Below are 27,772 nucleotides of genomic sequence, written 5' to 3'. Positions count from 1 at the left end.
TTCCTCTATGGTGGCAGTCAATTGGAGGTCAATAGAGGTTGATATTGTACTTTTCAAATAGTTGTCAGAATTTGGGGCAGATAAATTTAGCCCTGGTATGGGCAAAGCGAATGTTGTTTATATTTTGCCCTCTTCTTGCGGTGAAGTGATATTAAACCTTTTGGATGCAATAAATCTGCTAATTTACCTCCAACTTGTCAAAGATCTCTTAATAAATATGCATTGACAAACCGAGAATTATCTCTACCAGTTGATATCTATTGCTTACAATAAACCTGCGATGATATTATAGCCTGTGTCCTTTTTTGCAATTTGTTTGAGCATTCAATTTTTATTTCACTCTAAATATGAAGACATTTATTTTGGATCTATATTTATCGATGTTGCATTAAAGCTCATTGCACTCATTGATACGTTTGCTACAGTTTGCAGCCAAAACTAGCTTTTTACGTGGAATAGAGGAGTTACGAGCGTGGATCAATTGTAATATTAGATTACCGCAATGATGCTATCAAATAATATGCTATAAATCTGCAAATTTATAAATTTTAAAATGATCATCTATCAAATGCTACAAAAATATATTCATGAACAAGTGACCACAGTTATAATACATGCAGAAACAAAAATTAATGTTTTTAAAACAAAAATATTTGCATCGTTTGCTCGGGTAGCTGCGTTCTGTTTGTAGTTTTTGATGGAACGAACATCTTCTGGTTGTCCAATACCTTCCACAATGTTTTCTGTCCACAACTTATTTTCTGCATTGCTGAACTAGTCGATATTTGCGTCCAAACAATTTTTTGGCAGAGCAAAACTTTTACGCATTGAAATTAGCACAAATGCAACAAGTAAAAGTTTTGCTCGCTAAACGTAACCTCTGGCATAAGACTAGTTGTTCATCTACTGTCGGAAATATAAACTGGTTTTTATGTACACGTACTTTGAAGTATCAAGACCGCCTTAAACTAAGACCTACAATTAGCCTGAGACAGTTATTAATTAGGGTGGTTTTATGGTGTTGCTTTCAAAGTTTTAACGAAAAAAAGCGAAAAGCTTTGGAGTTTGACAACAAGAGAATTAATTGGTATTGATGTAAGCGACTCATTGTTAATACGATCACTTTTTTCTACTGATCACTTGATATTATGAGTTCACAAAGATCAATGATTGTCAAAGCGGTGGTCAAATAGAAGTGGTATTCAAATAGAGGTAGTGTTCAATTAGAGATTTTACAGTAGGTAGATTTCACAACATTTGATCATAAGTCCATGATGGATTCCTTTTAAGCTAATGATTAAACAATCACAGCCTTCCGATGTCGAAACGTAGCCTTTGCTTTAAATTTTTCTTCAGCATTACCAATACAGATAGTTAAAGGAGGTATAAAACAGGAATCTTACAATCTTTGACTATTTGTTCGCAAGCATGTCAAACATTACAAACTAATCTATGAGGAGATTACTCCTTGTTAAAATAAAGTTGCCTCTCCAATTACCATTTCAGCAAAATGCGTAACTTTGCAAAATAGCTGTTAATATAAATTAATACAAAAAGTTAGGTTACAATCTTTTATTCTCTCATGCAGTGATAGTTTGAAAAGATTACATATTTTGAATTCACTATTTTTTAAATTTTTGTCTGTTTAAAGAAATAATTTACTAAATACCTTTAATATTCTCAGCACAGTTAACATAAAATAGTATATACTGTAAAACCTCTATTTAAAAACCATGATGTTCTATTTTTCAGCCATTCCCCTATAGTGGCATTTTCTTAGAGGTGACGTCCAAAAAGAGGGCGGTCCTGTATTTTTTGTATTTATAAATTTAACCCTTCTACAAGCAAAGCAATGCTAATACTACTTATATTTTGCTCTCTCTTTTGGGCGGATCAACATTAATGCCGTCGGCCTCAGCATTTTGGCTAAACTGTTTTTCATATATGTTGAAGTATCAGATCGAGTTAAACAAGAAACCACTTTGGTTATAGAATATTAGTGTGATGCAGTTATTAGTTCGATGGTGTCATTTTTAAAGTTTAGCAAAAAGTGGAAAGTATTGAAGTTAAAAAACAGACATAAAGTTTTTGAGTTGTAAGACGTTTTTAACGTTTTAAAGTTAGAATACGCCATACCGATGGCTGTTATTACGCTGTACGGTGTTCCTGACAAGTATTCTCATTCATCAAAATACTTCAATGTCTTCTGGTAAGACTGCAAACCGCTTTATGGACGAATCTAAAAACAATGGATCGAATTTAGACCTTGGTGAATTTGAATCAGAGTATAGTTCTGATAATTGTGACAATCAATCTTCTCAGGTACTCTGTCACTAAAATCATGGCAACCACTGCAGCAGCAACAAAAAGAATTAATTGTTATTGATGTTATTGAGTCATGGTTAGTACTGTGTTGTGGAAACTTTTCTACTGACCAATTTCTATTATACGTAGTTCGTAAAGATCAAAGAACGTCAAAGTGGCGGGTAAATAGAGGTGGCTTTCAATTAAAGGGTGGCACTGTATTTCTTAACCCTTCTTCGATAGAGACATTTTATTAGAGGTGGTGCTCAAATAAAGATGGCGTTCAAATAGAGATTTTACAGTATGTTATATAAAGGTTCAAGACAATGGCTAAGGAAATGTATAATTGTGAAGTTTTACCATTTTGGAGTTGCCTTCTTATAACCTGGAAAATCAATACTTTGAAGCATGCAGATGCACAATGTTCTTTAATTACCAACCAGGAATATGACATAAATATTCAGACCATAGTATTCTTTTCCTATATTTTCCATGTTCAAGTCAAAGAGCAGTCGCACAAAATGTGTCTTTGATATAACAACAGCCGCTACACAGGTTTACATCCGCTTGATGCTTGACAATTTTTTATACAGAATCGACTGCAGTCACGCTGGAACATACAGCACTACTTGCCAGTGGTTGGTGACTGCCAGAAGGCTTTCTACAACATCGTCTCTTCTTACATAGTCTCAGTTTTTAACCACCTCCTTGAAACAGAAGAGGCCAAGTCCCAGTCTGGTTACACACCCATCCGCAAACTCAACTCTCAGAAAACTCAGGTTAGTATTACATAGGCGAGGGAGCTCGCAACTTCACACTGCTCTTCTCTTGTCTTGTTGAGGTGTATGCACGACTATAACTAGTGTCAGTAAGTTACCACAAATTGATTTATATTTATGTATTTACGGACTACAATTTTAAATAAATTGAGTTTTTTCTTGGTTGTTGATTTTGAGTGATCCATACAATCAGTCTTCTAAAATAACTCTTTTAAAAGTAACATTTATAATATAAAATAGATACAACTTCAACTATAAATGTTAATGTGTAACATCTATATACATGTATACATATATATTATCTGTATAATGTCTATTATGTTAAATCTACCATATATCCTGCTCTGTACATCGCTCAGTAACCTCTCCAACTGTGTGTTGGTATGCAGACTTCTAATAGAATATAAATATAGCAAATATTGTATAATGTATTATGTTATACTACTCTGTATATAAAATTCTAAGATTGTACGCAACATAGGTTAAAAAGTTAACACTTATGCTGTAACTGTTAAGATATCAGCTTGCAAAATTTATCCAAGGGCAATATTAGGTAACATTTTCTTCTACTCTTACTGGTCATGTGCATGCAGGCCACTTTTTTGTACTTTGTGTGATGACTTATGCCTGTCTACGTGAAGAGACGCAGGCCGGCCATAATGCTCACGTTTGAAGCTCCCATAATCTTGATAAATTTTATGCTTAATTACCTGGCGTGCTTATCACTACTGTTTGGTTATCTATTGGAGCCTTTGTCTGCTTGTATCAGTCTATGCCGCTTACCTCCTTACCATCTGCGCATGCGTGCATCCATCGGTTTATACACATATACGTACATACATGTACATAAATATATTTATATATATACATATATAAATTTATACATATACTAGGTGAATGCTGGCATTGCACGAGTATTTAAAACAGCTTATAAACAGTGACAGGTAATGTAGTTGCCATTGACTAATTTGAGTAAGCTAGTATCTGTATTGCTAAACTTACTACTAAGAGCCGTGAGAGCAAGCTTTAGTGATGTTGTGCGTAACACAGTCCCTATGCGATTTTAACCCAGAAAATTACTATCTGCCCAGTGACACTGTTGTAACCCGTGTAGCTTAATAGGATAGCTTATCGCTTTGTGAATGGGAGGTTCCCAGATCAAATCCTCTGGGATACGAATTTTTCATGGATAGATTTTAATTGCTATAACCGGACACGGAGTACACAAAAAGTCAAAAAGACAAACACTGAGATTTATATATGTATATTATTTATATATATAGATGGAAGTGTAACACGAATAAACACCAATTCTAGTCTCATCCTGCTTGTATCTGTTTGTATAGCCTTTTGCTTTATCATTTACATTGACCTGTCTTTTTGCTTTTTCTGTATATAGATATATGGAGCTCTACAGTTAAACCCTTTCTTGTCATAAGCTCTACTTTCAAAGTTTAATGTAAAATTTAAGGAATGATTCGATTTTACACCCTGATGTCCAATATATTATGTTTAAAGTCTCTCAAAGCATCACAGTTTTGTATATGAAAGCAAAGAACCTGGATGTGATAATAAAAATGAAGCGTAAAAAGTATCAAATTAAAAAATGAGCGAAGTATAAATAAGCAAAATTAAATTAAAGTTCACAGAGTCTCAATTAGACCAGCCCCTTCATGTATATCCGTACGTACTGGGTGTCTGTCTCCCCGTCTCTCGTATCGCTGAGGCTCTAATCTAGTTCACCTGTCTTTGCGCTAAAGTGACAATAACAACCTCTTTATTTAAATTATTACTTTCATTATTTTAATATTTTATGTATAATTTAATTGATAACATGGTGTCTGTTCACAGCAATGTGTTAGTGTAATGGGTGATTATCTGAAGCATATATCATTAGTTATCGTAGGTTTGAGGTGCTAAGTAACAAATTTAACACGTACACTGTTTTCTCTAGGGAGTATTTGCTCCAGCATGTATACAACAGTTTTAATATATGAAGCAGTTGACTCGGTATGTAGAGGGTTGACTGTATATCTATATTAATAAATCCCATAAATGTATATTATATATACATGTATATTATATATACATGTATATATAATATACATGTATATTATATATACATGTATATTATATATACATGTATATTATATATACATGTATATTATATATACATGTATATATAATATACATGTATATATAATATACATGTATATATAATATACATGTATATATAATATACATGTATATTATATATACATGTATATTATATATACATGTATATATAATATACATGTATATATAATATACATGTATATTATATATACAGTAATACTTCAACTTACGAGTACTCCAACGTACGAGAAACTTGAGATACGAGCCAGCTTTTAAGCAAGTTTTAGCACTAACATACGAGCCATGTTTGTGATACGAGCACGTGAGTCAGTTGCCAAGTATGCCGGAGGTGTTTTATGAGAACCGCATCAATCTGTATTTTTCAACTGCTCAGGTTATACTTTTGTACCGTGTTCTTTTGTGCGCAATTTTCCGTGCAGAGTTATGTGAATTAAAAGTACTGTGCGTAGACCGAAAGTTTGCCAGTAAAATGAAAGATGAAATGCAAAGAAAAAGCAAATGATAACAATTGATATTAAACGGAAAATTATTGAAAAATATGCGAAATGTGTACGCGTGATTGAGTTAGCTCAGCAATATGACAGAAATACATCCACAACTATCAAACAGAAGGATTATATTCAGAGCATTTATTTAGTTCGCAAAAAGACTAATCATAGTTTCTAAACGGCGTAGCGATCTTCACGACCGCTGATGGAGAGACTGCTCAGGCATTGGATAAAAGATAAACAATTGGCTGGTGACAGCGTAACTGAACGATGCTATGTGAAAAGGCCGGTGCTATCTATCAAAACTATAAACATTCGGACAAGTTGGCTAGTGGTCGTACATTAACCGTTTGATACGACACCTGTGTCGTATCAGTCGACACAGTCCTAATCGCAACATGTTGAAAGGGCGACAAAGGCAAATGTCCTTAGATAGGTTTATCTTAAAACGGCCGGCTAGTCGTGAAAGCGAAACAAAGGAAAAATTTGCTAACCAGCGAGAAACTTCAAACTATGAACGCCGAAGAAATTTTAATTACGTTGTTCAAAATGAAAGTTTGCTTTTAAGTTTGCTTCTAAGTTTGTCTTTTAAAACTTTGATAAAATCCAAATTTATTAAAGTCAACTGTTGTAATGAAGGATAATTCTATATAACTCCTTAGGATATCTTCCTCTCTGGCAAATGCTAGCGTTAGCTGCTATTGTATGTATTTAATTTTACATTTTAATTAATCGCATTTCCTTGCATTATTTTTTATTTGTTGCTTTTTAAAAACTTGTAGTAAGTTAGGACAATAACCAACATGTTCTTTCTGTTACAATATCTTGTTTTGAGTGTTTCATTTGCATTTTTTAGAGTATGGAAACCAATCAATATATATTTAATTGTTCTATATATAAATAAATTGCACCAACATGCGAGTAAATTAACATACGAGCTCAGTCTCGGAACGCATTAAGCTCGTAAGTCAAAGTATGACTGTACATGTATATTATATATACATGTATATTATATATACATGTATATATAATATACATGTATATTATATATGCATGTATATTATATATACATGTATATTATATATACATGTATATATAATATACATGTATATTATATATACATGTATATAGGCCAGTGATAAATAATTTAATGTATAATACATTATATTATAATTCACTCTGCACATAGTGTGCTTTTCCTTTGTTATTGTTAACGATTCTTTTTATTCTGTTTTTTGTCAAATGACAAACGGTAACTTTATCTTGCACTCTGCTCAATACAATTAAAAAAACAAGCACATGTTTGTGCTTGTCAGAAATGTCATGCAACACGAGAGGATAATCATATATATATACATATTAAAAGCAATCAGCTGTCTACAAGTACTTTATAGAAAACCTGACATCTCTTGAAAATACACCTATAATCTGAACAAGTCTTGATCTAATATTATGCATATGGCGGCTGTATTTATTATGCTCACAAAATTATATTTGAATATCTTTTCATTTATTTAATATTTAGTTTGATTAATGTGCTTCTCATTTGAATTATGACAGCGATAGCAACTTTTTAAAAAAATGTTGTCGGCAGACAACTTAAGTTTTATTCACTTTATGCTTGAAATAGCATGTGAATATGACATGCCAACCTTTGCTAATTCATAAAGTCCTACCGATGAGTTCTAACCCTTAGTTGAGCAACAGTCATGTCGAGATGCAGGGATCTGTTGTCAAGCTGATTTACTTCTTTCTTCAGTTAGGCATTGCTGAAGGGATCATGTAAGCAGCACTTGACACAATTATTACAACTCATGCTACGCTGCTATCATATCCTTTCAAAACATTCTGAATGTCAAATGATTGGTCACATTGTTATTTATTAATATGCTATATATTATTTAAATACAAAAAATGTGGGAGTTTCTAATTTTTTGTTTCCTTAGAAACTTGGCAGTATTCCAATTTTTGCATTGTCACCATAGGACAAATATATAATCAACGTTTCCAAGTTTCTAGATTGAGAAAACAGTAGGTGAAGGGAGGCAAATAAAAATCTATTTGCAGTTGAAATAAAATTAACGTTCTTACAAGAGTAACCACTTTCCATTAGATCAGCAGGAATTTCTACTAAAGAAATTCTCTCCAACCTTTTTCACTCAATAAACAGGGGTTCAATATTGTATAGCTAATTACAAAAAGCATTTTTTACAAATCCAATTAGACTTATGATCACTTTTTAATATGTATCTTGCAATTGTTTGTGTAAACTCCTTGCGAGCAGGTTAATATTTTCTATACAGGTGTTGGCTGACAACATTGTGCAGCCCCTAGTCTCAGACTTCTCCACTGCCATGGTGCAAGAGGACATCGCACCACGCATGTACCAGCTGATCACATATCTCCATCAACACAACTTCCACTCAGACAGAGAGGATGTGCCACAGTTTTTGCAACTTCCCGGGAGTCACCTCCTCCTCTCTAACCCTGCACTTCAGCTTGCCAAGACTGTCTGCCACGTAGGTTTCAGGAGACACTTCCTCTATTCCGAATTGTAAATGTCATAGCGTGTGATGATATAGCCTAACTTCCAGAAAGGTGGCTTATTAGAACAGGTTGCGGTGCTCCTTGTCATTGCCATACCTTCACAGCACATAGCCAGGCAGGTGTGTGATGTTGGCAGCACGTAGCCAGGCAGGTGTGTGATGTTGGCAGCACATTCACCATGTTTTTATGATGTGGTTAATCCGCAAGTTTATGTCATCCACAAGATGAAAAAAACTCGCATGTCAAGCGAGTTTTGTTACCCGCAAATTTCTATCGAATGTTTCCTTATTGCAAAATATGGAACCGACAGTTGCACAAGAAAATTTCGAGCAAGCTATTTCATTTTAAATATTTTCCACGCTTCAGTTATTCCTATTTCGATTTGAGCGTTTCAGATTGCGCTGGTATAACCTCCGGCATAGAATTCCTTATCTTTTTTAAATAAGCGCCCAGTTAATCCGCTCCACCTGAATGTCCATTGAAAGACTTAGCGCACAGTAGCTTAACGTGTGCACAACTCCAAATGCACACCATCCGCACCCTGGAAACAGAGTGATAGCCAGACATGGGATGCTGTAGTTATATTCCACATTCTATAGTTCCACAGATTTGTCAGTTGTGATATAATACTATATCTTAGTAGGGCACCATGGTTTCTCCAGCTGACAAAATAATTGTTATATAAAATTATTTATGGAATATAAAACTGCACAACTCAGTCATAAGCCAGAATAAACAAATGTTCTGGAAAGTGCACATTGTACGTCTTATGAATACAATATTCGACAGTCTCATCAATATGGTTTTATTTCACATCCCCTTTGCCCACCTTTTTTTCTTCAGTTTCCCTTGTGGTCTACCGCAGTGCCTGGTTTGTAAGACTAGAGCATGAGTAATTCCCTGCTAGTACAATACGTTTGGGTGCATCGGCTGAGTCAGCGATATTGAGCTAATCAATAAATGACCGAAATAAACTATGCTCCAGGGTTTATAATTACTCACATTAACATAATGAGATTTTAATGCAGGTGGACCATGATCAAACTCACAGAATCTGAGGGCCCCTTTATCAAATCATTATTCATTACAAACAGGCCTGATGTAGTTGTGAGATTGGTGATATTTCAAGCAAACATTCTCAAGGTCAATTGCATTCAGAGACGTTCTTATAGATGTAGCAGTCATTTGGTTAACATACTCTGACAGCAGTGATGTAGTGCTACCCTAACTCTCCCTAACTAAGTTATGGTTAGAAAATTTGTGTTGTTTATGTATAGCTATAGTTAGGGTTAAAAAATTTTAGACTCCCAATTCTCAATGTAAATTATAGCTCTATTTCATTGATTCAAGTACACTAATGTCATTATAGTCGACATTCAATGGCCATTCAATATAAAAGCAGCATACAGTACAGTTATGTAATGGTCATGTAATATGAAAAGATTGTGATCCTAATTGGTTGTCTACAACAAAGGCTAAGATCAGATTACAGCAAACCAATGGCAGTCAGCATTTGTACTGAAGGACAAAGGTCAAAAGCATTGATTTTTATTATTTTCTCAACTTATTTATTGCTACAGATGTGCTCATTTCTCATATCATATACATGATTTTAAAGCCCTGTAGGCTTTGGTAGCCGGGGCTTTGCCCCGAACCTCATTAGGGGGGCTTACAGCGCCCTTCAGGCCCCCAGCTGTTCTAACCTGGTAGAGTCCTGGGTAGTATCTGAGTCCTGGTAGGCCCCAACCTGTTCCCAACTGGTAGAGTCGCATTGCGATTTTTGGTCGCCTACATCCACTTATCTCAACTTTACAGTTATGGTTAAAAAAAGGTTAGCATTACATCACTGACAGATTTGTAGTAGATATATTTTAGGTCAGGGCACTCACAATGGTTGGTCTACGCTCGTACATAGCCTCTAGGTTAACAAGCACCAAAGTTGAGAGTGTGGCTGTTGGTGAGAGGGTCTCCTTCCAGAGAGCAAGATCTTAGCATGTAGTGGCTATAGTTAATACTAGCAGTGACTGTGCTTTTTCAAGTTCCTAGCTACTTTGTGACACCACATATTGTTCTCCGTCATCCATGTTACCGCATAGCATCATCTTATATTGATAAACATGGTTTATAATTGAACTAGGAAGCACTGGCTCGTGTACTTACAGTAGTAGAGTCATAAGGTCATGTGGATTACAGAATTTGGTCTAATCATAAGATGTCATATCTAAGTATTAGTCATACGTGTAAGGTCACATAGAGTGCTGTGGGTATAAGGTCAGATAGAGTGCTGTGGGTATAAGATCACATAAAATAATATCTTTAGATCATATAAAGGGGTGTAGGCATAACACCACATGAACACTCAAAGCAAGCTGATTTTCCGTTAGTCTATGAGAATTGCCTTCTATAAGATTTGAGTTACACTTCAGTATTAATAAGACACAGCATGGTTAGAAGGCTTCGTACTCTAGAAACGGCTAATAATAATGCTCTCCCATCATCCACCATTGTGTGAATACGATTGGTAATAACAGAGAATACTAAATCATTAGGCACATTCACTCAGTGGGCAAGTTAGTTATACCACTATTATAGGCATTGGCTCGAAATGGATCATCTTTCAAAATGGCCACTTTTAAAAAATGTTCACTGCCAAGAATATGGGTATTTGAAAGATCCTACCTTGTCATAACAAAGCATTACTTTTTATCTCTGCGATGGTAGTCCGCATGTATTCATTAAGTTTTCACAGATATGTTGTTGCAGGGTAATAAGAGAGACAATTCCGTGGGCGATAAAGCATGTTATGGATAATGAGACAGAGGGAATGTTTGTAGGAATGAGCAGTCTAAGCATGTCTTATCTCGGACATGTCAATGGTAAAGATACTGAGACATCGCATGTGTTGTGCTTGCAGGTGCTTTCCCTCGACTCAAACATCACCGAAAATATAGCAGACCTGAAATTGGATTTGCTTCGAATCCTCAATATAGGCCAGTTCGCTGCCGATGCCGAGTTTGTAAACCCGAGCACGAGCTACACGCTTTCTGAGGTGAAATATTATACTGTTGCATTTAAATTTTTGGTAGTTAACTTGTTTAGCCGCAACAAGATAAATTATTCTGTTTTTGTCCAAGTTGTTAGCAGTTTGACTTCTTTCTGGCAGTAAGCCCATGGCATCATGTCTGATAATATAGTAGACACTCTTACAGCCTACATGATTTATGTAGAGGTGTGACTGTACTATTGTAAGAGCTGTGTCTGCCAGTTTATATGTCAAGGTGTGACTGTACGATTGTAAGAGCTGTGTCTGCCAGTTTATATGTCGAGGTGTGACTGTACTATTGTAAGAGCTGTGTCTGCCAGTTTATATGTCGAGGTGTGACTGTACTATTGTAAGAGCTGTGTCTGCCAGTTTATATGTCGAGGTGTGACTGTACGATTGTAAGAGCTGTGTCTGCCAGTTTATATGTCAAGGTGTGACTGTACGATTGTAAGAGCTGTGTCTGCCAGTTTATATGTCAAGGTGTGACTGTACGATTGTAAGAGCTGTGTCTGCCAGTTTATATGTCGAGGTGTGACTGTACGATTGTAAGAGCTGTGTCTGCCAGTTTATATGTCGAGGTGTGACTGTACGATTGTAAGAGCTGTGTCTGCCAGTTTATATGTCGAGGTGTGACTGTACTATTGTAAGAGCTGTGTCTGCCAGTTTATATGTCGAGGTGTGACTGTACGATTGTAAGAGCTGTGTCTGCCAGTTTATATGTCGAGGTGTGACTGTACGATTGTAAGAGCTGTGTCTGCCAGTTTATATGTCGAGGTGTGACTGTACTATTGTAAGAGCTGTGTCTGCCAGTTTATATGTCGAGGTGTGACTGTACTATTGTAAGAGCTGTGTCTGCCAGTTTATATGTCGAGGTGTGACTGTACGATTGTAAGAGCTGTGTCTGCCAGTTTATATGTCAAGGTGTGACTGTACGATTGTAAGAGCTGTGTCTGCCAGTTTATATGTCGAGGTGTGACTGTACGATTGTAAGAGCTGTGTCTGCCAGTTTATATGTCGAGGTGTGACTGTACGATTGTAAGAGCTGTGTCTGCCAGTTTATATGTCGAGGTGTGACTGTACTATTGTAAGAGCTGTGTCTGCCAGTTTATATGTCGAGGTGTGACTGTACGATTGTAAGAGCTGTGTCTGCCAGTTTATATGTCGAGGTGTGACTGTACGATTGTAAGAGCTGTGTCTGCCAGTTTATATGTCGAGGTGTGACTGTACTATTGTAAGAGCTGTGTCTGCCAGTTTATATGTCGAGGTGTGACTGTACGATTGTAAGAGCTGTGTCTGCCAGTTTATATGTCGAGGTGTGACTGTACGATTGTAAGAGCTGTGTCTGCCAGTTTATATGTCGAGGTGTGACTGTACTATTGTAAGAGCTGTGTCTGCCAGTTTATATGTCGAGGTGTGACTGTACGATTGTAAGAGCTGTGTCTGCCAGTTTATATGTCGAGGTGTGACTGTACGATTGTAAGAGCTGTGTCTGCCAGTTTATATGTCGAGGTGTGACTGTACTATTGTAAGAGCTGTGTCTGCCAGTTTATATGTCAAGGTGTGACTGTACGATTGTAAGAGCTGTGTCTGTCTGTCCATATGTTTTTCCGAAGCCAGGGTTAGAGATTATGTTGAAAGATTGATTTCAATGAGTCTCTAATTTGTGACGTTCAGATTTGTAGACCGACACTGTAACATATACATCGATCGACTGCTTCTGAGTGTATCTGATTATATTCCTTTTGCTTTATCGGCACACCTGACGATCTCCCATGGCACTCTAGGCTGCCAGGGTATCAGTATATATACATGTGTATATATATATATATTATGGAGATACCCATGTATGTCATTTTCTCTACAAGTGCAGCAAAAAAGAAACCGATATTTTAAAGTCTAATTAACTGTGGGACTCCAATTATTTAAATCGATTTTGAGAATTTAGGTCGATTTGATGCTTTGAATTGTCGTGTTTTTTACCTTATATAGTTATATGAAGCAAAAACTTTCCATAAATTTTTTTATGTTAAGTGAAATTTACTTTATAGAAGGTTCGCATTATAGGAGCATCTGCTGTATAGCAGATTCATCAGTTATTCGTGGTCAATCGAGTAATGGCTGGCGAAACAAAGACAATAGCTCAACTATTTCATGCGGAGCTACAATTTCTGGTAAACAAAATGTGTGAATCGCATAAATTAATGGTAGCTTTTACATTATTCACAGTGAAAGAAAGCAAATAGTGTTTCAGATGGCGCAGTTCACTGATTGCCTATTCCAAGGTTTTGCCTCCACAGCCAGTCATTGTTGTAAGGTGGTTTGCTAGTACTTTCAAATGTCTGTCTATGATTGCCTCAATATATAAATTCTCCAAAAAAGACATACAGTTTAAGCAAATGTTCGACTCTACGCCCAAAGTAATTCTATCATGTGATGTTTGAAGTTTCTTGAATTGTTACGGTTGTGTGAGTAAAACTGAAGAGGCTGGTAAAATTAAAAAAAATAGTGAAAAATATACAAATGATTAAAATATGTACACTAAGTTAATTTAAACATTACGAGTGTAAGTTACAATAGAGTAACATACATCGCACATCACTATCACTCACTCTACCTCCAGACCTACATATTACTGAGTTAACACCTCTATTTGTGTGTCTCTAATAGAATATACATGTACAATAACAGACAGAATCTTTACTATCACAATAGCCATGTTCGTCTGTACCGTGTTCGTCTGTACCATGTTCGTCTGCACCGTGTTCGTCTGTACCGTGTTCGTTTGTACCGTGTTCGTCTGAACTGTGTTCGTCTGTACCATGTTCGTTTGTACCGTGTTCGTCTGTACAAAGCAACGGTTAGATGTTGGGGAAAAGGAAAAAGCCAAGCTTGGGTGTTGGGAAAAATGATAGCATCATCCAGTATTTGAACCAGCGACATTCAGGTTCACTGCCCAGCAGACTAACACTTGTGCCGATCATTCACCTTCCTTGCTTTAGAGTTATTGTACATATACTTATTCTCTGTGTTCTATCGGCGCCTGACTATCTCTCACAGCACACCGGACTGCCAGGGTATAATAATAGTGAGAACTTTTTTCATTCATTATTATTTTTTATAGTTAGCAGTTTTAGTCGCCAATAAAAGAATATTTGTTCTGATGTGTGACAGTTTTAATATATTACCTAAACCTCTTAATAAATAAACTCTGTATGTAGAAGTTTGACTATATTCTTCTATTTACACATGCAAGTTATTCTGTGTTGAGTAATGACTTGTTTCTGCTAAAACCTGAAAAAAATTCATTTTCAAACAATTTTCGTATTTTGTCTTTTGTTATTTTCCCTGCTTAGTCAAACTCAAAGTAGAGAATTCGGGTTAGCCGGTTCAGTAGAGCTGGAGGAGCAAAGGACAGGAAATTGTTAAATAGAATATCTTTAGCCTCAGATCTCAAACAGGCAATTTTGTTGTACCTGGAGTGTTGAACACCCTACCATTAATATGGACAAATCTAGCATCAGGTGTATTGGTACTCCTTTATTTTACCCCTATGTTTTGTTTTTAAACTAAAAAAGCTCTCTGTTAAGAACCTCAACTCATATTTATTGAAATGTAATTGTTCCTTGTGTATATGTTTGGAGTTATCCCTTCTTTAGATGCTGTGCACTGCTTGTAATACGACCTGTGATCTGGATATATGCAGGGACATCACCTTCTCTCAAACCCATCAGCCGGTGTAAGTAGTCATATTTATGTATTAAAATAGTCTCAGTACCAGTGAAGCTAGTGAGTCGGGCCTTGTCACTAAGAATGTCAATATATTTCATAATGTTTCATAATCTGAAGTGATTCACAGCTTCTGGTTTGTTATTGCCAGTGATGATTGTCATAGAAGCCCTTCACGCTGGGCTCGTATATCTTGTTTTTCAGCTGTTTATTAGAAAATGGAGTTTATACAGTTTATTCTTGTTTAAGACTTATTTTGTACTCAATTTTAGCCTAAATTCTATGATCTATGCATAGGTGTGTAAGGATCTCCTACACTCGTGCCAACCATTTAGGCTTCAATTAGTTGCTGGCACATGAGCTAACAAGAATGTTTGACAAAACTAGTTGAGTCCTAGTACGATCTGTTGTTCTTATCTGTTACAAACACAGGTCTTTGTTTATATTATTACCTTTCCATTACATGACGCCAAAATTTTCTGATCATAATCAAAAAAGTATTTCATTCATATAGGAAGCAAAATATGCAAGTTTTGGTGATTTCCTTTTTGTCATTGGTTGTCTCATATATCCAACAGATTTTAAATTTTCACTTTTTTGTAACCGATCAATCATCTCAACTATGGCAATAAGAAGACCCTCAGCACAAATTTTTCTAAATTTTACTCAAGAATTCCTTGGCAGTAAGCTATGGATTTCTTTCTTGCTACACTGCTTTTACGACACCAATCCATGAACGTGTTCATTGAGGACAATTGACCTTGATGCATTCGAAGACGGATTCTTGAGTTTTTAATAAGATGGGTCTTTAAGAGGCTGGTTTTCAGGAACCAGACGAAGTTTTGAAGCCAAATATTTTTGTTGGCCTGCCGAGAGGCATGGAGCAGATGTGTATGAAGTTTGAATAAATCGGGCGAAAAATGTTAAAGCTCATAACGTATATGAGGACTAACAGACAGACACAATCACAAAGTGGGATTTGTTATGAGATCCGGAGGAGAAAATCATGATGATTCCTTTTAGTCAGTTGCTAAAAAATAACCTCGCTGAAGGTAAATGAAGCCACTTTCACCAGTTGGAGAAGATAAAAGTTAACTTTGAGTTTGTTATCGATGCTATAAAGTGTATAGTAAACAATTGGTCAAGTTTGTCCAACCAAATCCAATTTCCTTAGGTTTGTTGAAAATTCCTTGCTCAAAGCACGTGTACAGTGCCCAGTGTAGCTTGCAAGCTGTACACTTGTAGGTAATTTACTTATGTGATACATTCAGCTCTCTCACCTCACCTTCTCCGTGGCTACTAGCTCATTCATGCATCTCTGAACGTACACCTCTGAAATCCTTTGTAGCAAATACTGGAGTTGTCCTTCATGTTCTGAACCATATTCATCATCCAAAGTTGAAGAGATATTAATTCGAAAAGTGCAGAAGGAAGTTATGGCCTACATACTTCAGGATTTTACGTGCGTCAAATGCAAGATGGTATGCTAGCTCTTCCTTTCTTCATATATTTCTGTTCATCCTTTGGGCTAACTCAGCGTCCCTATTTTGGTGTTTTCAATCAAAATTAGCTTTTAGTTTAAAAAAAATTGATATTTGGTGCTATGAGCTATTGTATCTACATAGATGTAAAGGCGTAAACATAGATTGTTGGAAACATTGATAACAGCATTCACTTGAAGCAATGCAGTTAGTTAATATTTCCATGCATCGAATTCTCATTATCAGGCACACAAGCTAACTTTTTCCCTTATGAGTATCTAAAAACATCATATTTAACTAATCCTAAGGCTCTAGTCTATTTCTCTTTCAGTTCCTACTTGTATGTTCAAATCGCTCCAAAAATAGCACCACATTTGCATAATGAATGCGCACATTTAATGTTATCATACATTTAATGTTATCGTACAACTCCATAAACGCTCCATAAAACGGCTGAGCGATTTGAACGGCCAGCAGGTGCAGAGCATGAATATCATTATTATGTTATGCATGCATCTGCAGCTTTGCGCATAATCTAGGCTTTCGTTATTAGATTTTATGGTGTCGCTGTCTAGCGTCACCTCTAGTGTGCAGCGTCTTGCGTCTGCATAGTGTCATGACTGAATTTTTACTTAACCGATACCACTCATACCTTTCAGTCTGCGCTATATATGAGTTCCACCAATCAACAAGCTTCTGTTCCATCATTCGTAATTGCTAATATAAGCATTACAAACATTTTTGCTTTTAGAGGTAAGGTATTGTAACATTGGGTGAGAGAGCTGTTGAGAGATGATACGCAACCACTATTTTCATTTTGGTTGCTTCAATATGAACTTTCCCTTACAGTTGATGATATACACTGAACATGCATTACAAACTTTCTTTCTCTTCCATTTTGGGATATGCTGGCCATTATGCATTATTATCCAATCAGATCATGAAAAACGTAATAAATGTATGCACCTGTAGTCTGACGGGTATGTTGCAGGTAAAGCGTAGACATATGGATAGATACTGTGAGTGCAGTGGACGTTACACAAATGTGATGAGAACTGAAGATTTCAAGAAAAATCATCAGCTATTCTACAATATTGCAAAGTGAGCAATTGCTAGTTTGGTGACTTTCTTTTTCGGTTTGAGAAACTTTGAAAGAGTAAAATCACTTTCAGTTTCATACGTCTACTTGGGGTGTGAAAACCTTTCAAAATTAGTATTTTAACTGATGGCTCCTGGTTTCACTAGTATGTTAGTCAAAACAATTAATTGCTAATAATTTGTTAATTTAAAATTGCTCGAAACCACTTCAAACAATGCAAACCTTCTAATTTATTATAAACCCATTTCGTAAGACTGGTTGTAGGCTGTTATATTCATTGAGAACACTATTTGATGAGTATTTAAACCTAGTAGATATGGTACAGAACCCTAGTAGATATGGTACAGAACCCTAGTAGAAATGGACAGAACCCTAATAGATATGGTGCAGAACCCTAATAGATATGGTACAGAACCCTAGTAGATATGGTACAGAACCCTAGTAGAAATGGTACACAACCCTAGTTGATATGGTACACAACCCTAGTAGATATGGTACACAACCCTAGTAGATATGGTTCAGAACCCTAGTAGATATGGTACAGAACCCTAGTAGAAATAGACAGAACCCTAATAGATATGGTACAGAACCCTAGTAGAAATGGTACAGAACCCTAGTAGAAATGGTGCAGAACCCTAGTAGATATGGTACAGAACCCTAGTAGATATGGTTCAGAACCCTAGTAGATATGGTACAGAACCCTAGTAGAAATAGACAGAACCCTAATAGATATGGTACAGAACCCTAGTAGATATGGCACAGAACCCTAGTAGAAATGGTACAGAACCCTAGTAGAAATGGTGCAGAACCCTAGTAGATATGGTACAGAACCCTAGTAGATATGGTACAGAACCCTAGTAGAAATGGTACAGAACCCTAGTAGATATGGTACAGAACCCTAGTAGAAATGGACAGAACCCTAATAGATATGGTGCAGAACCCTAATAGATATGGTGCAGAACCCTAGTAGATATGGTACAGAACCCTAGTAGATATGGTACAGAACCCTAGTAGAAATGGTACAGAACCCTAGTAGATATGGTACAGAACCCTAGTAGAAATGGTACAGAACCCTAGTAGATATGGTGCAGAACCCTAGTAGAAATGGTACAGAACCCTAGTAGATATGGTGCAGAACCCTAGTAGAAATGGTACAGAACCCTAATAGATATGGTGCAGAACCCTAATAGATATGGTACAGAACCCTAGTTGATATGGTACAGAACCCTAGTAGAAATGGTACAGAACCCTAGTAGAAATGGTACGGAACCCTAGTAGATATGGTACAGAACCCTAGTAGAAATGGTACAGAACCCTAGTAGAAATGGTACAGAACCCTAGTAGAAAGGGTACAGAACCCTAGTAGAAATGGTGCCGAACCCTAATAGATATGGTACAGAACCCTAGTAGAAATAGTGCGGAACCCTTGCAAAAAAAAGGAGAAGAACCCTATCTTTACTTCATTACAAAGCAGGACCTTTGCGAGATCACGCAGGTTGACACTAAATTTCCTATACGGAAATGTTAAAGGTTGACTTGCAACAAAATTCACATTACAGTTATTTGGTATCAAAAAGTTCACCATGTCTTACTCTGCTGAGTTGCAGGTTTAAATTATGTGGAAATGTGATTACAAGCTCTTCAAAGCTCAAAAACGAACAGTTAATCGCAGCCATCACGAAAATGCCGCAGTTTGGAATCTATTTATTTCGATGACGTACTCAAACATTGCGGTATTGTTTTGACACGTGATGTGATCACGCGAAATAAAAAGCTCAATATAAAACGTCTCGTAATACTAGTTTATGACAAACACTTCGGGTTTTACCGGGAAGCCCTTATCAAATATAGATGCTCCGTTACTTTACAGTTTCATTTCAGCCTGGTCTAATCTTTTAGTCGTAATCTGATCATGTGACCCATACTTCCTGCCAAATAGTGCGAACGATTTCTGCAGCATTTTTCAACTATCATATGTGACCAACAGGCTTGTCATGTTTATCAGAGTATGATATGCACTCCTTCCAGCTAAGGTTACAAAATTGAACGAATTTTTACGGTAGGTATTGAGATGTCAGTGCTCAAAGTGACAGCATTACAAAGATGATGAAACAGATGCGTAAGGACAACAGACATGGTTTTATTGAATGCGTGAAGTATATTTGTGAAAGTATTTCAACGAATGAGGTTGCATGAAAGTGTAAACAGAAGCCATCGTGTTCGACTGCGTCCCATTTGAGCCGTTTTGGAAAGCAATTCCAATCTACGGTGTTTTCGTAATGGCTGCGATTAACTGCTTGTTTTTGAGCTTTTAAGACCTTGTAATCACATTTCCACATATTTTACACCTACGACACAGCAGAGTAAGACATGGTGAATCTTTTGATACCAAATAACTGTAATGGGAATTTTGTTGCAAGTCAACTTTTAAGCAAAACAAGACATCCCATACAAGCATCATCATTTTTTGTTACATTTGAAGTTACCTTCTTCACCTGATCCTGATTGTTCATTATAGCCATAGTTACATAATATGTCAGCGACCAGCCATGTTGGCCTGAGCGTGGCGTGCCCAAATAGTATTTGTTTGAACCGTTTGTAGAATAAGCTGGCTATCTGGCTCGTGCTCGATTAAGCGCACCGCCGCAGGGCCATCCCTCGTAAGAGAAAAGTTTAGTTTATAAGTCAGTGTTGTCGATGACTGCATGCCATTTTTATTCATGATCATATTCAAAAATCGTTACTCTTTAGTCTCGTAGTTATTACTGTCGAAAACAAACTAAGGCGGACCGACTGCAGCACTTAAAATTGATAAGAGTAACTCTATCTCATCGCATGACTCACGTAAAATATTAATGGATGCCTGCACTGGCTACGGTTTCTCTATCAGTCAGCAGCAGCCCCAATCTTCGCTCATATTTTACCTACTTACATCTACATTTAATATTAAAATTACAGTTTATGGTTTTACAATACCGTACTTTTCGGACTATTAGCTGCTACTTTTTTCTGATGTTTTTCAGCCATGCGGCTCATATAAGGGTGCGGCTATTCTGTGGTTTTTCCATTCACCGCTAGGGCGCATCAATCGGAATCTCCGGTTAGTGCGCCTCTGGCGGTGAAAGAAAATACTAAACAATGCCTAACGGTACTGTTCCGTTAGGCACTGGGTTAAAAAGCGTCAGTTAATACAGAACAGTGCCAACTTTGCTGTTTTAACTAGCAAAGTTGCTGCCGTCTTAAAAATCACTATCCTGAGTTCTGCGGCCTATACAAAAGGTGCTGCCTATTTATTGTTTTATTATCATTTTTTTGAAAATAAAGCAGATGCGGCTTATATAGGGGTGTGGTTTATAGTCCGAAAAGTAGGGTAAATCAAAGCATTACAATGACTAACGCTCTATCAAAATAAAGGACTTTGCCTTCAAAATTCATTTACATTAGCCTCTGGTCCATTATATTCTTATCAATGTCATTACATGCGGTTCATTTATGTGGATTGTGGCTGATTTATCTCGTCAATCCTGTGGACAAATATAATTTATAGAGAAGCATCAATGTTAATCCCCATTAGAAGAGACCGGCGGGCACTGATGTTCATGATAACATATGAGAAATCTACCACGTGCAGCGTGTAACCAATAGATAGTAGATCTGCGTATACTGCCTCATTTGGGCCGCGTCTTTCTCACTGCATCTTCTGTAATCACACAAAATGTCACGTAAAGTTTTATTCTTTTGTTAGCGGTTGTTCACATCACAAAGATAAAATGATTTTCATAAGATTCAACCTTTTTATGTCTTTGTTCTTTATAGGCACTTCAGACTGGCTCGTCTTCAAGAAGTTCTCGCATCGACAGGCCTTCACTGTTAGAGACGCATCTTTAATTGTGTATTTGCTTTTACATCTGCTCGTTTTACCGCTTTATTTATCTAAGCAATTATGACTTGTACTACCTGTTTAATAGATTTCCTTTATCCGGCTCTTTTATATGCATTTTTTACACAGCTTGTCCTTTGCTGCAATCTAATTGGTCAGCTTTTTTAACGATTCAACATGATGAGCGGTCAAGTCTATGACACAGCTAGACCTGTTCAATATCACACAATACAGAGAGCTAAACAAATAACTTCATTTCTATAACTCATATTTATATTGATTATGGAATTGAGTAATGCGGCGTCGCTTTGTCTCTAGAGATCAATGTGGCTCAGTTCTCAGTGACTCACTGTGAGGTCTACCTCGTTATAGGTGTCAGAATGTGGCAGCATTGTTACCATCATCGTCGACGATCTTCATTACCAGCTCACGAGCCATTAACTCCCTGACATTATAGCGTTTAAGTGTAGGAATAGCTCAGCGCACATAGACCAAATTAGTACACGTGGGTTAGGCCAAATGGTGTCACGGTGTGACACCCCATCTCAGGTGTCTGTGTACAACAATGGGCAAGGAGAACTGTGTTGTGCATTTCAGTGATTTATTGTTGTAATATTATACGTAAGTCAAGAAATGTCATAACACAGATATAAATATTGTATGAAGATAGATTTATCAACAGTTTGGAATGGTGATAAACAAAGGCCATAGTTGGAGGAAAATTGAGAGCATTCCAGTGAACAACATATCCATGACACTTCACTATTAGCAAGGGTATCCCACATATTTACAACATTAGGTGACATGTGCAGTTATCCGCAGCAAGTAGTGGTCACTCAACAAAAATAAGTCATTCTTTGAGCAAATAGCATTATTCAATGCACAAGCTTGATACCCTCCCCTCATTAGTCCAGCTTTTACAATGTTAAATTCATGCATAAACTTTATTAGCTTTTATGCGAGATACATGGAACGCTCTCTATGAATTCCTGTTAGAACTCTGTTATTTTCCGTGGCTGTCTTGGGCCTAACATTCAGCTTTTCCCTGGAGGCCATGCACCTGTTGTCTAGCATCAGCGAGTTGTTCTTGACAGCCAGATCATCGTTGATTCGGTGTAGTTCCTTCTGCAGGCCGTCAAGAGCGTGTCTAAAGGAGAGAAAATAGCTTCAATTAAATTTATCTATATTTGTTTAACTACCAGTTAATCTATGAAGAGAAGTAGTAGTTATTGGTTGCTATTAGTAACAGACTGTTTGTGATATCACATGGTGGTTTACGGTGCATAGCAATCCTTCTAAGTGAATTCCTTCTGTAGCCTGTGACTTAAGTAGTCAAAACAAGCTAGTTTGTGGTTAAATGGTAGACTGACTCACTTCAATTTCAGGATGGTTTGGCTATTTTGTCCTCTTTCTGTAAATTTTCTAGTAATATTATATCATAAAATACAAGCAGTTTTTGGCCCCTACTGATCTACAGGCTTCGCATTACACAAGTGCTGTTTGCCCAATGTATGACATTTCGCTGAGCACTGCCTGCTCAAGTTCCTTAACTTTTATTAGCTAATTTGTGAGAACAGTTCACTTACTGAGCTTGTTTGAGCTTTTCTTCTAAGGCAACCTTTGTTGCTGCCAGCTGTTTGACCTCATCGGTCAGTCCGTACTGCGGCTCATCTCGGCACAGCTCTACGTTTGGTCGGTAAGTTCTGTTCTCTAAACGTGTTTGAGCGAGCTTTGTTGGATTAATCTTGTCTCGAATCTTCTGCTCCAAGTTCCTGATATCCTCCTCCATGTCAGCGATCTCTTTTTCAGTCTATCAACAAAAAGATATGAATGTAAAAAAATTTTCATTACAATGTAGAGTCCTATATTTGTGAGAATAAATTCAGAAAAGCAGCGATGCAAATCTCAAAAAGTATAAAAGAATCATAATATGCGATTTAACAAATTATTTTTAAAAAATTTTTTTGTTGATATTTAATGCCAAAATATTTATCTTATTTGAATATCTGAAAATAAACTAAATAACAAAAATAAATTCTGCATGTTTGTTCAGCGAAGTTAGTTTGTCTGTTTAAAAGGACAAGCTTGTTTACTGCTTTTCAATCCCAAACTTATGACGGGTGGTTTTTATTAACGTTGGGTACATACATTGGCCTTTTGCCATTCCAGTTCTTTCTTTGCTCTCTCAGTTTCATGGATTCTCTTGCGGAATGCATACTCAGTACCAAGCTTTTGCGCTTCAAGGTCATTGTCGCACTCTTGGAGTGTGTGGTGGATAGCTTCTCTGAGCCGAGTTGATGATCTCATCTCAGCCTCCGCTCTCTCCTTGTTGTAACGACTGAAGTCTTCCCACTGCTGAGGAGTGGTACTTCTGCAATCACAGTTGAAAGGCATTAAATCGATGAAATAAACATTATTAGTGCTGTGTAGTTACTGTATTACATGTATGGGGAAATAACTTTCAGATGAGGTGTAAGGCAATTTTTAGGAATCTATTTATTTAAAGTAATTAAGAATTTTTCAAATATTTCTTACTTACCCCTTAGGTACTCGTGTAGAATTGGGTTTGTAGCTGATGCCTGGTGAGTTCTCTGTCAGGTTGTACTGGTCAACATCAATGCCTAAAGCTATGTTCTTGTCTTGAAGATCTAGAAGCACCTGCTGTCTTGCCTCTTGTAGAAGGCATGTCTGCTCAAATGATTCATCAATCTTCTGCTGCAGTTTTTGTTTTATCTTGTTGATAACATCCATTTCCTGTACAAAAAAGTTCATATATATTGTTTGATGTGGTACAATACCTCATAAACATGTATAGTTTCGAGTTAGATTCAAATTTATATATACATATATTTCTTTATTCAAATTTATAAACCTACTTTATGCAGTTGATTCTCTACTTCATCTTGTACAAGATCAATGTTCTGTCGGCCTTCTCGAGTAGTGAGATTTTCAATGCAGACATCTAGTGGAACTTCCTTCTCTTGCAAGGACGTTTCAGCCAGATCCTTGGCTTCATTTAAATCGGCAATCTACATTAAAAAGGAGCTCAAACTATAACAATGCATGTGCATTTTGACATATTTATAATGTTTTCTTTTGAATAACACAATAACAGAAACTATTAATGATAATGATGCTTACCTCTTTATCCAAATCAGCTAAACATTTCTCTAGGATCTCCTTCCATTTTCGGATATCATCTACTCGATCAGCCAGTCTTGTGTTGTTATCATATTGATCCCATTTAGTTTTGCTGTCAGTTTCATTGCTAAGAAATCTTGATTCTTGCCTCGTTTGAAATGATGCTTCTCTTTGTCGCTCAGCATTTGTTGATATAGAGTAGTTGGACGTGTACCAATCAGCTGGCTGGTATCTAACCGAAGTTTTCACATGGGTTGCCATCTGAAAAAATTATTTTTAATTAACAGTTTATTTTACAAGCAATGTAAGTTTTATTGAATTTGCTCAAATAATTTAAATCTCGAGGAAAAATTCTGGCAATGAAGAATAAAGCCAATATTTTAGGACCCTTTTATTTATCCTAATAGTTCTTTTTTAATTTCGCCACTGTTAATGTTAAGCAAACTACTTTGGGATAACGTACGTAAAAGTAATTGTGACTTGAACTTACTTTGATAAAAGCGATTTATTCAGCTAAACAATGTGACGCTTGGCTGTTTCTTCGCAAAATTAACACCAAAATGAGAAGAAATACGAAGTGTATCTACATGTATTACCGTTCGCTGACTTTGTTTGTTGCGTTGCTAAGGTTCGCAGCAACCGCGTTGAAAAATTGATTACCATTGGTAGTAATTTTGTAAAACTGGCCAATAGAAATAGGTTTATTATAAATGTTTTTCGTCGTAGCAACCGACATGGCGCATGAACATAGTTAGTTTTACTTTTAAAAAAATTACAAAATACAACAACAAATTTAATAATTTGCAACAATTATAACAAAATATTGCTTTATTTTTATTGTTTTTTGCAAAGTCTTTTAAATTACTCTTTTTTTTATTTGCATTAAAACTGCATATTGTATTGGACTATTTTACTTGTCGCGTCTCATGAGTGGCGGTGAATCGTCTAATACAACAGGTGTTACACTGCCAGGGTGTAGATTATAGACACCGTAATAAGACAGCGTATTGGCAAGGATCGGGATATCGATTTTAGGAAACACCTTCTCATTGCACAAGCGATCATATTTTTATCATTGCTTTCAATTTCTGTACTACCTAGCCTTAAGATACAGTCATTAACCAAACTCATATCACAGCTTATTGGAGTATTCAAAGCATTGTATCAAGGTATGTCAACATCAGACCTCCTATCAGACAGAAAATTTAAACCCATTGCTGGGGATAGCTGAGTAAAAAGTTTATTTGATGCCTTTAGCAGAGCTAGCACAACTTATTACTGAGCCATAGACTTAAATATAATATTTAATTGCTGACATGTACATATAGAACTGAAATGTGAAAATTGATTTGCTGCTTTCTGGCAGCAACTGCTAAGTTTATAAGATAAGAGCCTTATGCCGATGTTGTAACATTTTGTACATAACATCTTCTCTAATTAATTAAAGGTTAAAATCATTTGCTAAGCAGACGTATCGGATATGATTGTAAAATATCCATCTATCCTAAACTGTATTCCATAGTGTTGTTGAAAAGTTTACCAGGCTGTATTAATAGTAGTTTGTACTGTCTTTAGAGGGTTATATAACCTCGAACCTTCAAGAGCTTTTTCGATGTATCTCAAGTATGTTTGTCGTTACCTATAAGCTTTACGAAAGTTTGAATTGCGCTTTCAACGCTTTCAACGTGGGGCAGGTCTCTGATCACAGTAAATACCAACAGCTGTGTAATACAACCGTACCATCTGCACTCCTGATTTTGACGACTGCTCATAACAGCTTCATCAATTGGTCATGCCTACCAAGTACTTGCCGACTAGGGTCAGATCCTCCAGAAATTTCAGCTGGCATAATCATGGTCTAGTGATTTGACTTGACACCCTAGTAATTAATCACGCAACCATTGAAGTGTCATGCAGGTTATCTTAACTATGTACAGGTGGTCAGAAGATTATACATGGGTGGACAATACCAGGGCCTAAGCTTATGCAAAGATTATATTGGCCTCATGGATTATCTGTTGAAAATAGTTGAAAGATTATCTAATAGGTTTGGAACTAATCCATAGTACGAGATGATCTTAACTAGACAGCAGAGACAAGAGATAGTTTAGCACAAGTGAATTGCCAATTCAAATATTTTGAGCTCTTCGTTTTTGTTTATCAAATCTCAGCATATTTTCAAAACGGTGTTATCAATTACTACTATAAAATATATTTCTTAAGTTCTTATGAAGTCAAAATGACCCGAATTCTATCCTAATACGTTTGTTTTAGTAGTTGTTTGTCACACAAATTTGCAGCAAAATTTAGTGGTAGGAGAAGGAATTTATGTGCACTGTCTTATCTCCAATTGGTGTGGCTTTGTCTGTTTACTTCCTATCAGTTAGAATAAATAGCTTGCTGTAAAAACTTGTGGGAACAAACTATCATAGCGCTAGATCAGGCCATCGGAGATTAGAACTTCTCTAGTGTTTACTATGGTAGGAGTCTTCTTTGTATGACAATTTATTTGGACACCCGAAGACCAGCCTTTGTTGGTTGCCGTTGGATACAACCACTCGCAGACGAGCCAAAGAATGGCAACTTTATACCATTCTCATTTTATTGCTGTTGACTTCTAAAAGCGTACGGATTATAAATCTCCATATGAATGCTGTACTAATTTGTCAAGTGACCAACACGCCTATGCTGTCATGCAGAGCAATGCTTGATTCTAACCTCATTTTAAACAGCATAGCAAGTTTTCTCTACATGAAAATCGCAGCGTAGATAGATATATAGATACATATATAGATACATAAATAGATACATACAGTGTAGATATATAGATAGATATATTGATAGATAGATACCTGGGTAGATACATGTATATAGATAGATAGATAAATAGATAGATAGATAGATAGATAGATAGATAGATAGATAGATAGATACATACATAGATACATAGATAGATGGATGGATGGATGGATAGATAAATAAATAGATGGATAAATAGACATACAATGATAGATGGATAGATATATAGATAGATAGAGATATTGATAGGCAGAGAGATAGAGAGATTGACATATGAATAGATGGACAGACACACAGACAGATAGATAGACAGACACACAGACAGATAGATGGACAGACACACAGACAT

The 27,772-nt window shown here is 36.4% G+C and overlaps 3 protein-coding genes across 6 annotated transcripts in view; 2 read left to right on the top strand and 1 right to left on the bottom strand.

Moving 5' to 3' along the window:
* The window catches only part of LOC137385880 (DNA polymerase epsilon catalytic subunit A-like), a 67,278-nt gene extending 45,606 nt beyond the window's left edge, over positions 1–21,672 (top strand). The window contains exons 43-49 of the mRNA XM_068072467.1: positions 2,898–3,083; positions 8,011–8,226; positions 11,169–11,303; positions 14,954–15,033; positions 16,372–16,504; positions 17,496–17,605; positions 21,420–21,672. Coding sequence (XP_067928568.1) covers positions 2,898–3,083; positions 8,011–8,226; positions 11,169–11,303; positions 14,954–15,033; positions 16,372–16,504; positions 17,496–17,605; positions 21,420–21,477 — 918 coding nt within the window. The 3' untranslated portion in view covers positions 21,478–21,672. The remainder of the gene's footprint in view (positions 1–2,897; positions 3,084–8,010; positions 8,227–11,168; positions 11,304–14,953; positions 15,034–16,371; positions 16,505–17,495; positions 17,606–21,419) is intronic.
* A 453-nt stretch (positions 21,673–22,125) lies between these two features.
* Positions 22,126–25,229, bottom strand: LOC137410629 (tektin-B1-like). The gene is made up of 7 exons (XM_068096083.1): positions 25,115–25,229; positions 24,625–24,885; positions 24,360–24,512; positions 24,023–24,237; positions 23,632–23,854; positions 23,070–23,293; positions 22,126–22,630 (listed from the first exon to the last, which is right to left on the bottom strand). Exons 2-7 carry the CDS (start codon positions 24,883–24,885, stop codon positions 22,438–22,440), a joined length of 1,269 nt encoding a protein of 422 aa, XP_067952184.1. The 5' UTR covers positions 25,115–25,229; the 3' UTR covers positions 22,126–22,437.
* Positions 25,230–25,755: 526 nt separating this feature from the next.
* LOC137410626 (receptor-type tyrosine-protein phosphatase delta-like) overlaps positions 25,756–27,772 on the top strand; it is a 69,706-nt gene continuing 67,689 nt past the window's right edge. For 3 of the 4 annotated variants that reach the window (XM_068096079.1, XM_068096078.1, XM_068096076.1), the window contains exon 1: positions 25,757–25,793. The gene's annotated coding sequence lies outside the window, so the exon portion shown is untranslated. Of the gene's footprint in view, positions 25,794–27,772 lie in introns of all 4 variants that reach the window. The other variant, XM_068096077.1, reaches the window with a different exon arrangement.

The sequence above is a fragment of the Watersipora subatra genome, chromosome 1 (genome assembly GCF_963576615.1).
Source record: "Watersipora subatra chromosome 1, tzWatSuba1.1, whole genome shotgun sequence".
Classification (NCBI taxonomy): Eukaryota; Metazoa; Bryozoa; class Gymnolaemata; order Cheilostomatida; family Watersiporidae; genus Watersipora; species Watersipora subatra.
Note: the sequence above shows the minus strand (reverse complement) of the source record. Positions and strands in the feature narration are given on the sequence as shown.